The 16869-nt window shown below is 30.4% G+C and overlaps 3 protein-coding genes across 3 annotated transcripts; 1 reads left to right on the forward strand and 2 right to left on the reverse strand.

Moving 5' to 3' along the window:
* The first annotated feature begins 9328 nt into the window (after positions 1-9328).
* LOC134832681 (trypsin-1-like) lies at positions 9329-11007 on the forward strand. Its single transcript, XM_063846790.1, has 4 exons — positions 9329-9467; positions 9529-9563; positions 9687-10170; positions 10231-11007. Exons 1-4 carry the CDS (start codon positions 9353-9355, stop codon positions 10380-10382), a joined length of 786 nt encoding a protein of 261 aa, XP_063702860.1. The 5' UTR covers positions 9329-9352; the 3' UTR covers positions 10383-11007.
* On the reverse strand, positions 10409-12261 carry LOC134832680 (histidine--tRNA ligase). The gene is made up of 2 exons (XM_063846789.1): positions 11718-12261; positions 10409-11646 (listed from the first exon to the last, which is right to left on the reverse strand). The coding sequence occupies exons 1-2, from the start codon at positions 12259-12261 to the stop codon at positions 10508-10510; spliced, it is 1683 nt and encodes a 560-aa protein (XP_063702859.1). The 3' UTR covers positions 10409-10507.
* A 537-nt stretch (positions 12262-12798) lies between these two features.
* Positions 12799-16682, reverse strand: LOC134829298 (ubiquitin carboxyl-terminal hydrolase 3-like). Its single transcript, XM_063842327.1, has 5 exons — positions 16363-16682; positions 13945-15059; positions 13735-13877; positions 13527-13673; positions 12799-13460 (listed from the first exon to the last, which is right to left on the reverse strand). The coding sequence occupies exons 1-5, from the start codon at positions 16502-16504 to the stop codon at positions 13289-13291; spliced, it is 1719 nt and encodes a 572-aa protein (XP_063698397.1). The 5' UTR covers positions 16505-16682; the 3' UTR covers positions 12799-13288.
* Positions 16683-16869: the final 187 nt, after the last annotated feature.

A 16869-nucleotide genomic window follows, 5' to 3' on the forward strand; every position in this document is an offset into this window, starting at 1 on the left:
CTACATACCTATGTTATTTTATAATAAATATAAACAACAAAAAGCAGGGTTATTTGACATAATGGAAAAATAAACTAATTAATAAAAATTATAGAAAATAAAACATGTAACAATAAATATTGTACTTAAACAATTAGTGCAGTTGTAGTAGTACGTTTCATTTCAAAATACATAATTTCTGAATTTTTAATACTTACCTTAAAAGATATTTTTTTTAAATAGATTTAAGAAAATCTAATTAAAAATGTAACATCATTATATAATCCGTCAAATACAGCAAAAACAGTGAAACATATATAAAGCATAAATGTAATCATAGAGTTAAATAGTGACTTATATCTAGTCAAAAAAAGCTGATTTAGATAATTAATATTACTAAAGAAATGCCACCAAACATATTTTGTAGGTAAAGTTACTACCAATTTTATAAAACAATTTTATTTTATAAATTTTGAGACTATTTGCTATGATTATTGTTGCAAGTAAACAACAAAACTAGGCTTTAATCATACATACCTAAAATACGAGCAAGCCTAGTAGATATAACTCTAACGGTTGACACATAAATTAGAGAGCTAATCATCAATCAACTTGAACACATTCCTAAAATAGTTGTTCAATATACAACACTACATAATAATTATATTTATATAAATCTACATTTGGTAATTAACAATAAATAAAATTGACTTTTGATAGACTCAGTCTTACTCGACTTAGCAAAGGTGCAAAAATATAGACATGCAACATTCTGTTAATTTCCTCTTTTGAGTTAAATTTCTGCTTTCGAAACGATTTCCCTTGTTTATTTTCCAATATGACCTAATCAAACTAATGAGATTCGTGATAAATTTTACGTTTAATGATATTATCACGTAGTTGTCAGTTAATTTTAATGGAATTCTTTACCATTGATGAATATCTTTTTGATTTAAATACATAAAGTAATAATAATAATATTAACAATATTTGATGTCTGTTGTTTGTACAAAAATTTATGAAATGATGATGACTAACAATTTGTGTTATGAACAAATCATTATGTCGATGGTATATTAAAAACGAATTTAATCATTGTTATCATTTACGTAAATAAAAAAAAATATTGGGCAGTATATTGTGTTACAGAGACGAACTTTAGAACGAATATAAAGGTCATAATTCAACAAAATTTATTCTGTTACGAGATATCAATAATCTAAAAAAAACATGCACGAATAAAAAAAAACTTTTAATGCTCAAATGAACCATAAATCAAGTTTGCAAAAATGTTTAAATAAAATAATAAAAAAAAAACAAATTATGAACATTTGTACATCATCATATCATTTACCAAAAAAATAAAAGAAAAACAAAATATTAAAATATTTATAAAAAAAAATAAAAGTAATGATGTAAACTAAACAATAACATGACTGACAAAATATGATATATCTAGAAGTTACTGAATCGTCTAATGTCGCTTTAAATTTAATTTTTCAGATTATTAAATCACTTTAACAATTATTTGCCTTTAGATATCTTAAAACTGCACATATTTATATATTGTTTAATAGATAAATCAAACTAGTTATTCTTTTTTTATGGCTTTTAAAAATAAATTAAAGCAATTATGTAAAAATGGTACATATTACTATATAAAAGTTAAATATTGAATGTTAAAGAAAAAAACACTACGTAAGAATATAGAAATTAAAAATACGCTTTGAATATATAAAAACACATAAGATTTTTTAAAACAATAAACATGTATAAAGGTAAGTGATATACACCTTTCATTTTCAAACCGAAACAGTACAAAATATACGAATTTATTTAAATAAAAATATAGAAAATAATAATAAAATTATACAATTATGTCTTATTTTATTCGATGAAAAACCAAAATTTTAATATATTACATAAAAATGATGCTTTAAGACAAATATCATTTTAGTAAACGATGTGTACCGCAAGTGTGGAATGTAAAGCATGCCTAGCAGGGATGCGCGAATCATATTAGGTATACAAAATTACCCATGTTCTAATATTGCATGAAGCACCATAATTTTTACTTGTACTGAGAGTTGAGTCATGGTGGTTAAAGTAGACAGCACACAAAATAAAGTGTTTGTGGAAAATGCTTACACGTATAAAAAAAACTCAGTCTACAAAAATATAAAATGTGACAAATAATATTTAAAACGCAATAAATCTAAAAGCGATTGACTGAAACTTCTTTGTCGTATCATAAAGGAATAGATTCCGTAGATCTACGAACATATATTCAGACTCCGTTAATGTTTTTTCTTCTATCAAATCTTTAGTTGTTTTTTCAGCTTCACATTTACGATACTCAATCAAATTTTCTTATATGTCCTCACTAACTTCACCGACTACACGGCGCCCAACTATCTCTAAAATAGTATTTTTGTTTTTAACAGAATAGAGGTAAATAGTCGTCACCCGAAAACAAAATATTTTCCTTCTTTGGCATCGGTCTAAAATAATGTTTGTTTGTAACAGATATCAATAAAAATGTTTTGTTGCTTATTTTTATTACAGTAGTATGAAACTATTTTGTGTCGCTATAACGTGTGTGTTATTTTCAGAGGAAAAAAAACATATAGGAAAAGACATCGTAAAATTTACACAAAAAAAAGGGAGACATATTATTTATTTTTAATAAAAATCATATAGGTAATTTTTGTAAATCAGTAAACACCGTTTAAAAAAGCAATCTAATTAAAAAGAGGTTGTCATTTAACTTGTTGAAAAAATGTATCAAAGAGTGACTAAACCACAATAGAACACACGTATCACTTTTATTTGGTTTCTAATATTCATATATCATCAATAATAATCTATAATATCCTTATTGATGAGAAATTTGTATATATGTTTGAAAAACCTGAAAATCACCCTCAGATATATTTTACTAAAAACTTTTGTTATTTTCTATTGTGATGGTTATAGTATGTGTGCCAAATCATTATAAATGTACATCTCAATAGCTTGAATGTTCTGTGTACAATCTTAGAAAAAAGATGAATAAATTTTGATTCATCATGTTCTAATAGAGGATATTTTGAAGGCATCTAAATTTCATGGATCATTTATCTCTTGAACTAAGCTTCCCTTTTGATTTTCACTCGTTCATTGTGAAATAGTAAGACCATGCATTTTGGACAGTTTTATTATATCTACTTGTTAAGAAAATGCAAACCTCGATGATTTCATATTTGTGGAAAAAATAATAAGGAACAAAATCTAGCGGGAATATTTTTATATTTATTTTTATTATATCAACCTATCACAATCAGCAAAGCAATACGTACATACTTATTTATATTATAAATATTTTTTCTCATTTTAATTTTCTTTTCATATTTTATGATGAATCAAAGAAAAAAGTTTTTATTTCAACAACACAAAACAGCATCTTTTATAAAATTTGAAGTACGAAGAACTTAAATTAAAACGTTTCTTCTTCCCACAAATTGGGATAAACTTATGTTTAATGTTTGGTTGTATTGGATAAATACTACGAAAAAAAATACCAACGAGATATAAAAACTTTTGTGAAATGAAAAAACTTAACCGCATTTCAATAACATTCTCGGTAAAAGAAATGATGTTCCAAAATATTATTTTTTTTTATTTCAGAATTGTGTTAAATCATACTTTTAATGGCAATAAACGAAACATTTTCTATTAATAGTGACAGAATAAGACAAGTGCGAAAAGTGAAAACATTTGATTTGAACCAGATTTGAGTTGAATTTGTAAAGCATAAACGTAAGGCGAATCCTTTTAAGCATAACCATCATATTGTATGAGCCCTTTTTATTATTAAAACCCCAAGTTTTGCATTGGATTTACACGTGAGGTCCCTTTTACACCTTTGTCATCATGTCAAAATTATATTTATTTTCAAGAGAAAAAAAAAAGTTTCAATAAATCCTCAAAATTTAATGTTAAGTCTCCCTCTTTGTGAAAACATTTGGTTTTTCTTTCTGTAAATATACAACAGAAAAGTCAACAAATAATTTTCGTTTTAATCTTAATACAATTTTTGGTGGAAAAAGTCTCTCGCGTCCAACTGTGTGGTATTCACCATCAAAATTAATCTTGAATACCCTTTTTTGTGTATCTCAAGTAAATATTTTTCGCTTTTATTTACCTTTTTTTTTGTTGTTACCGCAGCTTGTTTGAAAAAGAAAAGTATATTTGAGTAAGTACCATTTCCCACAACTAATCATTTATTTATAGTCAATCATAATAATCACTACAATAGAGTTCTTGTATTACCATTTAGGTAAAATGAAATGTTCTACGTGAGAAAAATAATGAAAAATATTGTTTCAAAAAACGAAGAAATTGTTTCTTTTGATTTTCCCCTAATTATTTTACTTCCTCTCACAAAGCAGCAAACAACACAAAATAATAATGATAATAGAAGAAAATGTATAAAAAGTATAAAGTCATTTAGGAAACAATAATACACCTCATTTAAGCAAATATTTGTATTTAAATTTCATCTTTTCACACATTTTAAACATACCCAACAACGAACTCACACAACAATACATCTTTGTTCCTACATTAATTAAATAAATATAATATGAACATGGTATGATGCTCATAATATTTTCATATTATATTGGTTTTTATTGTATAGAAGAGTTGATTTCATTTTATTTTTCAACTCTGTGTGTATCGTGCAACAACTGCTGCATTTAAAATAATAAAATTTATTGTGTTATTTTGTGGATGAATGTGTACAAAATAACACTTTTCATTACTTCCTTCCGTTTCTTTTATTATTGTTATTTTCACAGGGATTTTTTGTTAAGAGAAAAATTTCAATGAAACTCTGATATAATCCAATTTTTAAAAGGTTTTCTTGAGCGGGAAAAGAGTTAAGAAAAATTGTGACCAAAAATGGATTTTGAGCACTTTTCTCATAAATTTCACATTCAATTCCACATTCGAATTATTATTTTTTAATTTCAAGCTTTTTGATATGTTTTTTTACTTAAATTTGTTTGCATTGAAATTAAAAATAAACGATACATTTATTTATAAATACATTTTTTGATACATTGTTTACCAAAATTCCTATTTGCTTGAAACACGCTTGATTTTTTTTTATTTGTTTTGAAAAATTGGAGACCTTATTTTTGTGATTCATTTGAAGCGGCCTAATTAATAAAGAAAATTCTTCTTTAATAGACAATTACAGTCAATGCCCCCATATTGGGACAGCACTCAATTCGGACAGGTCCCCATATTCGGACACCAATTACAAGGGAAATTTTAAGTCAAAAAATGAATTTTCCACTAAATTCAACATTTTTCACCTGATTTCATAAAAATATTAAGAAAAACAGGAATTAAACATTATTTTTCTTTATTTGCTTGGTGCCCGGCTTTGGTAACACATGGTTCTCAATTTGGCCGATTTGGTTTTTTCAGCTGCCGAATATGGGGGCATTGACTGTATATAGGTATAATGTTACTTTTAATGTTAGTTATAGTAAACTTTGAAAAATCTGTCTGTTCTGAAAAAAGAAAAATAACTAAATTTGATTTTTTTTATAATATATATTTTTTATAATAATGAGTAAGAAAATCAAGCGTACAAATGTTTCTCTTGTCCAAACTCCTGAGCCACATTACATTCCTGGATACACTGGCTACAGTCCAGGAGCTATTTACCGTTGTGCAGATACTTATGGTGCCCTCACACATTTCTTGTTGTTAGATCCTTGTACAAACCACAGTGAAAAACTAGTAGTATCAAATCGATGTTCTAGCGATTATAATGTCGAAAGACCCATTTTAACTGAAACAGATCTTGTAAAAAAAAGAGAAAATATTGAAAAGAGAACACAACGACTTGTTCCAGGATACACTGCCTTTATTCCTCGAACTAGGGAACGGTTTGGAAACAGATTTTCCGTTTTTGCAGCTGAAGGTTTATCGGAATTTGAACGAATGATGTTAAAAAAACGATATGATCAAAAAAGTTTAATAATTAAAGAGCCATTACGAGAAGTTTCACGAAAATCAAACTATCAATTTCCATTGGAACTATTACGCCCTGATTTATAAAAAAGAACATCTACTGAATTTTACTAAACATTAATTGAAGATAAATGAAATTTAGTTTTTCTTCGTTTATATTGATTAAGAATTTAATATTCATGATCATGCGGACCAAAGTTGTAGGTATAAAAATTAAGAAGTCAATTCACATCCTTGTCATTTCTGCTTCACATCTAAAAAATATGTTTAATCAAAATACCACAATAATCATCGTTAAAACCAAAGAAAAAATATCTATGTAGTTCTATCTTGCATACTAAGTAATGCTAAACATTTTTTTGTTATTGGCCAATGTGCGAAAATCAAGCAATTCAAATTTACCTACATAAGAATTAAGTTTTTCAGATAAAGACAAAAAACACAAGAACGTCTAGAATCTCATTCCAGCTAAAGTCACAAAAAAATCAAATTCTTTTCTATTTTTCCTTTTTTTTACAAGTCCTGTCGATTTAACTTAGGTACAATACGGCACCAAAATCGATTAATCAAAAATCGCATCCGCCTTTGTGCTTTTTGCAAGAAAGCAACATGGAAAAAAGTAGACGAGTTTTGAAATAAAATGCAAATTTTTGCACCATCTGCTGTTCATAATTATTGATTGTTGTGTATATTTTGAGTTGTATCTACGGAGAAACATCGAATAGGAAAGTATAAAAATCATTATAATAACAACGGAAAAATCGGAAAAGTAGAACACTCCGTAGCATCTTTTTTCTCCATCACAAAAAATACGAACCAAAAATTACCATGATCATTGATTAGCTGTCAATAACTTTTCCATACCTTTTACAACTCCATAGTCTCAAAAAATATAAAAATAAAATATTCTCCTCGAGAAACCAAAGATGATGGTGATTTTACATGTTCTGTGTAAAATTTCTTATTTGCATTTTAATAATAATAATATAATATGTTAGAGATTTTTGATACGTCGATACTTAGAGTGGGTAGGACAGTAATTTTTTAATTTATATGCACACAATTTTGCATATTCATTATATAATTCTTTTTTTTTTCTTTGAAATCAATGATGGCTTTTATTTTGATAATTTGATGCAATTCTTTATATTGTAAGCATTTCGCAATTTTCAAAATAGTAAACGGTAGAAATGTGGTTTATCATCTGAAATAATCGGATAAAGTAATGAAATCATGGTTATATCCATGGTAGTCCAATTAATTTCCATTTAGTTTGTGCACTCAGATGTTCAGCCTTCAATTTTTTTTCGATTTTTTTTTTTGTGTAGTTGAGTATTTTTTCCGACGAACGATGAGAGGATATTTTTTGCATTTCATTGACAATGAAACAATTTAACAGTCAAAAAAGTGTAATAGATGGGAACGTTTGGGAATATGTAAAATTTGTTTATGTGAACATGTTTAAATAATAAAGAGCCGTTCATAAATTTAATATTAGAAAATAAATAATTTATGAATATTTTTCTGATTACGACTATTAAGCAATATTTTTGTATTACACTTGCTTGTTCTTGCCTCATTTCCTGGCGTATCAACAATTATGAAAACAAAACATATTCCGCATCAATTTGCGTTCGCATTTTCATAAAAACATGAGCAAACTCATTGTGTGTAAAAAATGAATGAGACAGCAAAAATTAATAATATAGCTTTTGGAAGACAATTTCATAAGAATATCTATCGATATAAGAATATCATATCATAAGAATACCGATAAAATAATGACGTTTTGTTCTTATCTATGAATTTTAAAGCTTTTTTTAGTAACTTTTTATAAAATTTTGTTTGTAACTTGAGCATAACCGTTTTATCTATATGTATTTTTGGAATAAAAAATTTTGTATGTAGCAACACATAGTATTTAAGATGTTTTTAATACAACATGATGTATGCCATAAAATCTCCAAGTTATAATTTAATTTTGCTTTTCATAATCTTGGACATGTTTATTTTGTTGAATGAGAAAATAAAACAAATTATCAGCTTTTATATTCAGTGTTATAATTCTAAAAAATACTAACTAAAACATTCACACAAATCACTTACTCAAAAATGGTCGTAGTCTACTTATTCATCATATTTTAAATAAACATCAGAAAAGGCTCTTTTTCAATCCATAAATCACATTTTCAACAATCACATAATATTTTATCGATCTCACTCTAAATACATTTGCATTCCTGACCACATTGTCCAACCCTTCACACATGAATTTAATTAGTCAAAAAGGAATGCAAACGGACTACTTTAATGGCATATTTGTGCTACATTATTAGTCCTATAATTGTCCTCAAGCTATATTTGCTTTTCAAACGATATTTCTCTAAATTGTATGAAAACTGGTCACAACCAAGACAACGAATATTGAATGTACCACTCTGGACTTGAGGCTGTCACCACTGCTTATTACTTCTAAATGAAAAAAGTCAACAATAGAAACACGGCTAGACAGTTAGGTAGGACTCTCCATAATATTGAAAATTAAATTGATATTCTAATAATAATAAATTGAATGATATCAGTTTGTATTTTCAGTAATATGAGTGTAATTGTTATGCACATGTGTGACAATTTAAACAAAACAAAAATATTTTTCGATGCCTTTATAATAATAATAATTTCTATGATGCAAAACAACATAATTAATGATTTTGTCAAATAGATAGGTGGTATATGTGTGTGTTATACTGTCGCAAGTTTAAAGTAATCAACATTTTTGTTATTCTAAGATGAAATGTTATTCTTATAAATACGATTATTCAAAATTTTCATTATAAATCATGTAATCATAATATTGTTGTATGCAGACAACGTCCTGTAAAACAAAGAAGTTTTTCTCTTCAACACAAATATTTGACTCAAAATATTTTGACAAATTTCGAGAGCATGGACAAAAGAAAAGATCAGACATGATCATATAAAATATTCGGTTATTGATATCACTTTGGAAATAAGTGCCGTCTAAACATCATTGAAATATTTTTTTTAAATCATTTCCTTCGTAACAGGTTTTTGCCCTTTTGAACGTGGTTTCCGTCAAACCCAAATAAAAGCGTGATTTTGTCAAGCACCACTCTAACGGCCGCTGATACCTGCTTCAGCTAAGTATCGCCATGTATATTTGACTGAGGAATATTTTATCTTTCATTGATAACTTTTGTCTACTAAAGAAAAGTAGATTAAGTCAAGTGAAATACGCCACTATATAAATCAGAGTCTAACAAATATTTTCATTCAGTATCATTTCTTATTTTGATTCATTATCTATCAATAATTCGTCCAGATGAAGGGGCAAGCGTTTGTGTTGTTATCGATTTTCTTTTTTGTTGGTGTAGATTCCTTCAAAGTCTTGGGTCGTTTTAATCCACGATATGCATTCAATGAACGCATTGTCGGAGGTTTGTATATTCTTATTTATCCATTATGCAAAATGTTTTTTTTTCTATATTTTTATTGTAGGTGAAGCCGTTGATGTAAAGGACCATCCGCATCAGGTACAGTGAAAGTTCTCAATCGATCGATTTTTAGGATTTCAATACTTTAAAAATATTCTCAATTAAGAATTTTATCAGCTAGAGCAAAGTTTTCTGAATTTTCATTTATTTACGGAATTACAGGTATCTCTTCAAAGCTCATGGCACTTTTGTGGTGGCTCTCTTATATCTAAAGATTACGTTCTCACAGCCGCCCACTGTGCTCAAGGTCAAAATCCAGCTAATTTGAAAGTTCGAGTTGGATCTTCGTTCAATGCCAAGGGTGGAGAGCTAGTTCAAGTTCAGTCACTTTTAGTTCATCCCCAATATGACTCAAATACCATCGATTATGATTTTGCTCTGTTAAAATTAAATAAAAGTTTGGAGTTCAGTGAAACTGTTCAGCCAGTTAAGCTTACAGAACAAGATAAAAGTCCAGCTGCAGGAACTTTGTGTACAGTTAGCGGATGGGGAAACACCCAAAATCCAAATGAATCATCAGATAAATTAAGGGCTGTATCGGTTCCAGTTGTCGATCAAGAAGAATGTGCCCAGAAGTACAACGAATTTTACGGTGTTACACCAAGAATGTTGTGTGCTGGTTTGGAGGAAGGTGGAAAAGACTCATGTAAGACATTAAAAATTGTTGTCTCATTACAAATATATGGTATCATAATGCTTGTTACAGGCCAAGGTGACTCTGGTGGCCCTTTGACCTCTAACGGTGTACTTGTTGGTGTCGTTTCATGGGGAAAAGGTTGTGCCCTTAAAAATTTCCCTGGAGTATATGCCCGAGTAGCGGCTGTCCGTAATTGGGTCAGAGAGAACTCTGGTGTGTAACTAAGAAACATATTTAAAATCGGATATTCATGAAAAATAAGAATAAATTTATTTTATGGATACCTAAATATGACAATAATTTATTATTTTTCATTGTGTCTCCAATATTATCAAGAATCTCTCAATCAACTATTGAGAACTTTCAAGCGCGCTTTTAACTCAATAGCTAGGTTCTCAATCGGAAGCTCCTCTTCGTTCCTTGTTTGAACGTCTCTCAACTTGACAACTCCTCTTTCAAGTTCCGAATCACCTAAAATTACGGCATACGGGATCTTGTTCTCTTCACAATGTTGCAACTGCGCAAGAAGTTTTGGGTTTTGTTTATACGAGTGCTCTGCTTTGATATTTCCATCCCACAGACGCGTCAAGATTTCCAATCGCTTCTCATGAAGACCCTTATGAGCGGACGCAACATAAACATCTACCTCTGTAGTACGAATTTTATAACCATCTTTTGCATATTTGGCTTCCAGAACGGAGAACACACGTTCAACACCAATTGAGACTCCTACACAGGGTACTTGGCGTTTCTTTTGGTCAAACATACCAACCAAATTATCGTATCGGCCGCCGCCAGCAACAGAACCAATAATGCCACATTCTTCATTACCAGAGGCACTCTTAACAGGGACATCGGATTTCAAAACAGCCTCATAAATAACGCCTGTGTAGTAATCTAAGCCACGAGCTAGACTCAAATCAAAGAGGATTTGCTTGTCGACGCCAAAAAGTCCACAATATTTAATCAATAGCCGCATATCTTCCAAACCCTCAACCGCCGATTTGACATTGGCAAGTCGCGAATCTTTCAAAAGTTGCTCGACTAGCTCAATACCACCATTCAAGCAAACAAATTCTCCAATTTTATCGGCCTTTTCTTCTTCAAGGCCTTTCTCATTAATCATCTCAGCTTTTACCTCAGACCAGGGAGATTTGTCTAGCTTATCAACTGATGAACATATTGTTCGGAATTTGTCGCTGGACACACCGCATGCTTCAAATATACCATCAAGCAACTTACGATGATTTAGTTTTATGACAAACTCTCCAATATCAAGAGAAGACAATATTTCCGAGACCACTTTAACACATTCGGCATCTGGTATCATGGGATCGTACACGCCAGCGATATCAAAGTCACATTGATAAAACTCGCGATATCGTCCACGAGTCATTGCCGGATTGTCACGTCGATACACTTTGGCGATGTGGTACCTTTTGATGTTGCTTATTTTTCCGCATGCCAGGAAACGTGCCAATGGTACTGAAAATGAAAACAAATGTTTTAATTCTACATACATTAATTTTACGATTTTTTTCTTGCATTTCACATACCGGTCAAATCGTAACGCAAGGCTAAAATCTCCCCTCCTTGATCCTTTAAGTCGTAAATCAACTTGGAATCTTCTCCGTATTTGCCAGTCAACACATCCTTTAGCTCGAACACTGGAGTGTCAATTGTTTCAGCACCATGCTTCTTGAAAACGTTGATTATTTTCTCCAGTACTCCAAGACGCAAAGCCATTTGTTGAGGATTATAGTCACGAGTACCTTTTGGAGTTTTTAAGACAAACTTTTGAGGAGCTGCTGATGCATTTCCATCCCCCAATTTGGCTTTCAAAGCCAATAATTTGGCAACTTCCTCGTCAATGCGATCTTTGGGGCCTTTGGCAGCTTTTAATTGGCGCACTACGTCGCCTTGCTGCTTTATTTGCTCCATTAAAACTTCTTTCGTGTCACTCATTGTTGAAGACGTTAACTTTGCTGTTGATTCGACAGAGTACTTGTTCACGATTTGCTTCAATACACTCACTGTGGTTACTACACAATTGCTACTACTTTCAATTACAGGTAAAAGTGTTAAAAATCGTTTCCACATCAGCTGAAACAACGTTCAGAATTTTTATAAAAAGTGAAAGGGCTAAGGACTTCTGAAAATAAAAAAATTATAATTTCATTAATACATTTAGTGTATTTCCAAAGGATAACAACATTTTCTAACAGAATCATGGTACTGTTTAGCCAATTTCTAATAATTTACTCCATTTCTCACCTTAATATCGTGATTGTGTTATTTGACAGGTGTTGTGCCAAAAGTCACCACTGAGAGGGCGCTACAAGCACGATGTCAATATCCTGTTTGGAGCCACCAAAGCGGAAATGCGGCATGAATTGGAACTAATTTTGAGACGAATGCAATTGATAAATGATCAGCGCCATCTGTGCTTCAAAATATGACATTTAATATGACCCTAGGCAAAGAGTGGATTTTGAATTGGACGTTGATGAAAATTTAGCGTTGTTCACGTGTAACTCACGTTTTAGAGAAGAAAATGCATTGAAATAAAAAAAAACCATGTTTTATATCTGATTTTGTATCTTTATTTCTCAATGGTTCGTTCAATGGAACCTTTTAATATTTTTGTTGTAATGTTATATTTTTTATAATCGGAAATTTTTAAGTAATTTTCTTTATTTGTACAAAAAATAGATTCTTATTAACTAAATAAATTGAAAAAAATACAGATAATTAAATTAAAAATCGTAAGAAAATAAAGTAATATTTGATCACTGATACAAAATTTAATACACACAGATTAAAACCCAGCAACATATTGTCCTGCATTGTTACTTTCGGGAGATTTATCATTTTTTTTTAGTCGATGATTTCAAGTTTAAAAAAAAACATGGTTGGTAGGTACATAAATTAAAAAGCTACTTTAACTAAAATACAAACGTAATTACAAATTCTTTCTGTTTTTTATCAGTTTATGTTTTCTGTACTTTTTATATTATTTTTTTTTATTTTTTTATTGTAATGATATTTAATACAATAATTTTTATGTATCGTTTATTTTTATTTTAGTATTTTCAATAATATTTAAATCAGTCTTACGTGGCTAATCTCATAAAGATACTTTACTATTACTGCTGTTAAGTTCTCTTCTAATGTAGAATAAAATGTAAGGTTTACATTCTGCAACGGCCTCAGGTGAGACCTCTTTTACACTGTGATCATTAAAATGCATCCAAACTCCGTTATTGATTGCAAATGATGTATAGTGTCCGCAACTGGATCTGTTGCATGTTAAATTGTAAGTAAAGTTTTAAATTCATAAAAAAATAAACGCATTCAGTTATTACCCGTTTCCATGGTGAACTATTACAGCTGCCAAATCATATACGTTGTAACTTGAATTTGAGCGCCTCGTTTCGGGTCCGTTATTCAATACAAATTGTGACATGTCCAACGAGTGGATCGGAAACTTTATTTTTAGATCGATTTTTGTTCTGTAAAGCAAAATATGTTGTACTCAAAAATTAATAATATTTCCAAAAAATAACACCAAACCTGAAAAAGTTGTTCCATCGAAAACGTTTAATGTGTAAGCACAGAACATTAGGGAGGCGTCTTATCCAAAAGCGTTTCGTTGAACGTTGTTTGCACTTGCATGAGTTGCAATAATACAGCTCAGTTTCTGTGAGCTCCTCCACCTAAAAAAATATATTTAAAAAAGTTTAATATAGGTACAAATTAAACATAAGTGCTAACGAGACGCACCTCTGTGAAACTCGATAGACAGTCGGATATGTTACAGACCCGCTGTTTGTCATCCGAATCGTCTTCCTTGTAAAATCGCTCTGGAATGTCCAATGACAAATCGAGGAATGGATCATGTTTCTTGCTTTCCATACCGCAGACCAAACATCGAACTTCGCTTTGCAACGTACCACCAAACACATTTGTAACGATTGAACTTCGATTTTTATTTGAGAATGTCGGAGAGTTTACCATTAATGATTGTGTTTTGCTATCCTTATTACTTGTATTTAGTTCCTGTATTGTTGAAACTTGTTGCAATTCGGTGTGAAGTCTATCTAGCATATATCGGAGGAATTCGTGAGCATCATGTTGACGATGACCCCTAAACTGGGGAACGACTTTCCATATTACGAGAAATAAGCATTCTGGTGAGATGGCTCCTTTGTGCCCATCCCCTCCTTTGCTTAAATTTCGTAAAACCTTTCGCAACTCTTCCACTACAAAAACATCATCGAGATTTTCCTTCATACTTCTCGAGTGATATGCTCGTTTTTGTTTTGTTTCCAATGCAGGCAACGTATTAAAGTAACAACTAAACTCCTCTATGTTACTAAGTGATTGTAAAACTGAATTCATGAAACACGTATTGCCCAAATTTCGCAGGCCAACAACGCGGCGTAGCATCTTTTTTTTCGCGACAGTTCCCAAGTTTTCTGTACTCTCACTGGACGTAGTTCTTTTGCGTGGTCTCAATTTGCGTCCGGTTGGTTCATCGCCCCAACCTGAGTCACTTGATATCGAAGACGAAGTACTTGCCGTTTCTTGGCTGATTGATGACGACTTTGTCGAACTTATTTCTTCCAGAGTCGAAGATGTTTCGGAACATGTGCCATCACTGATGCTATCGTCACGAAGCTCATTACGGATCCACTCAAGAGCATTGTTTGAGGTATCGTTTATTACAAACTCATCACACTTGTAACAGTAAACAGATAAGATGCTCGTGTTAATGCAAATATCATGAGAATCTGTAAATTTTTGTGAATGCTTCAAAGCATGTCCTTGATCGTAGCGTCCACATGCCACATATCCACAATTGAGACACATCCAATTCTCCTTTACTGATCCACAATCTAAAAAAACATATTTGTTAGTTATGAACTTTGTTGAACTGTGCTTGATTCTATTACTACGTTTTTACTTTTTTTTGTTTATATTATTTCATACATGTGATGCCAACTACGTATTTGTACCCCTGGTTGGAGTAAAACAGCACTTGCGCATGATTTCTTATGTCTGCGTCTCGTATTTTTCGTCGTACATTCATAGGGATTGACTCGTTGTGTGAGTGTCTGTACTAGTATTCTAGTCATAATAATGAAAGAAACCCATTGAACAGGTTCTCTATTCAATAACACAATTTTTTTCAGCACCATAAAAGGTTTATTTAATGGCTAAAACAATAGCTTTGCAAATTTTAAATATTCCTTATTCTCTATGATCCTTATCAAAAAAAAAAAATTGCTAATTTTCAAATTTTTAACAGAATCTTTCTTGTATTGCTTTTTTTTCAATTAGGAACACAAATACGATCTCACATTTCCTTTACTTGTGTTTGTATCATTAAAGGGGTTATTGATATTAAAATAAGCATATATTTTGCTATCCATGTGTTCCAGCTTCACACAGAAAGCTACAACGTATGTATCATTTTTATTTTTGCCTTAAAACAATTTAATTTAGAATATTCAAGGACTAGTAACAAAAGACTCACGCAACCGTGGATTAAGCGTAATAAGATGGTCAAGCCCTTTTTCCATAGTACATATTTGCAAATATTTAATACTTATTATATTTATTTTTATGACACAAAAACTTGCAGAAATTCGACTTTTTTATGTTCTGTGTTAATTGATTACACAAAAAGCGTACTCGTATATATGCGTCATCATTGTGGAAAAATCGTAAAAATAAAATTGAGGAATTAGGTGTTTTTTCTTAATTTTTAGTTTGCAGTAGATATGGACGCAGGTTTAGGTGGAAGACGAAGAAGTATTCAACACTTTGTTTCATATTTACATGCAAACATATAAGTCTTTCTTAGTGAACTATCATTATTATTAATATTTTTATAAGTTATACATATTTATGCTTTTTTGTATACATATATTTACTTTTTTGTGCATGTGTGTGATTTTTCTCACATATTACACACATTTTTTTTTAAGTATTACCACCATATCATTTCTTGTCTGTGTGTGCTCAACTAACACTACGGTATGTACACAATTCTGTATCGATTTTTAGAAAATTTGCATAGCTGCCTATTTTTCCAGTACTTAATAAAGGGATTTTTAGAGCATTTACTTCGTTTCGTTCGGTTTTTAGCAAGAATTATTTGAAGGCTCACTGATTTCAAATTATAAGTATACGTACCAGAACACTTCCAGGTTTTATTAGTCTGTGCAACTGTGTTGGATGTCGACGATGATGATGATGATGCTTGATACTCGTTCTTTTTACATTTTACGACTTCTTTTTCGATTTTTATACATTTATTCAAGTGTTTACAATCCATTTTTCCGTGTAGACTTTATGATTTTTTTTAGATAAACGCAAATGGGCTATTTTGTTTAATTTTGAGGGAATATCTCTATAATTCTCAGTGTGTCTTCCTCTTGCGTTCTTTTAGTTATAATTTTTAATGAACTTCTGTTGCACCTATTACCTTTTTGAGAGAGTCGGTGGCAAAACAAAAATTTAAATGGTTTTGAAATATTTAAATGAGATACCCAAATTTACTTCTTTTTACGAGTTAATGCATAATAATTGATTCCGTGCCTTTGATTTTTTAAATGAAATATTGTATAATATTTATAAGAGAGAATAGTTCCCAACTATAAAGAATCGTCATTACCCTAAAATCTCTGAACAAAACAGAAA

The sequence above is a fragment of the Culicoides brevitarsis genome, chromosome 2 (genome assembly GCF_036172545.1).
Source record: "Culicoides brevitarsis isolate CSIRO-B50_1 chromosome 2, AGI_CSIRO_Cbre_v1, whole genome shotgun sequence".
In the NCBI taxonomy this organism is placed as follows: Eukaryota; Metazoa; Arthropoda; class Insecta; order Diptera; family Ceratopogonidae; genus Culicoides; species Culicoides brevitarsis.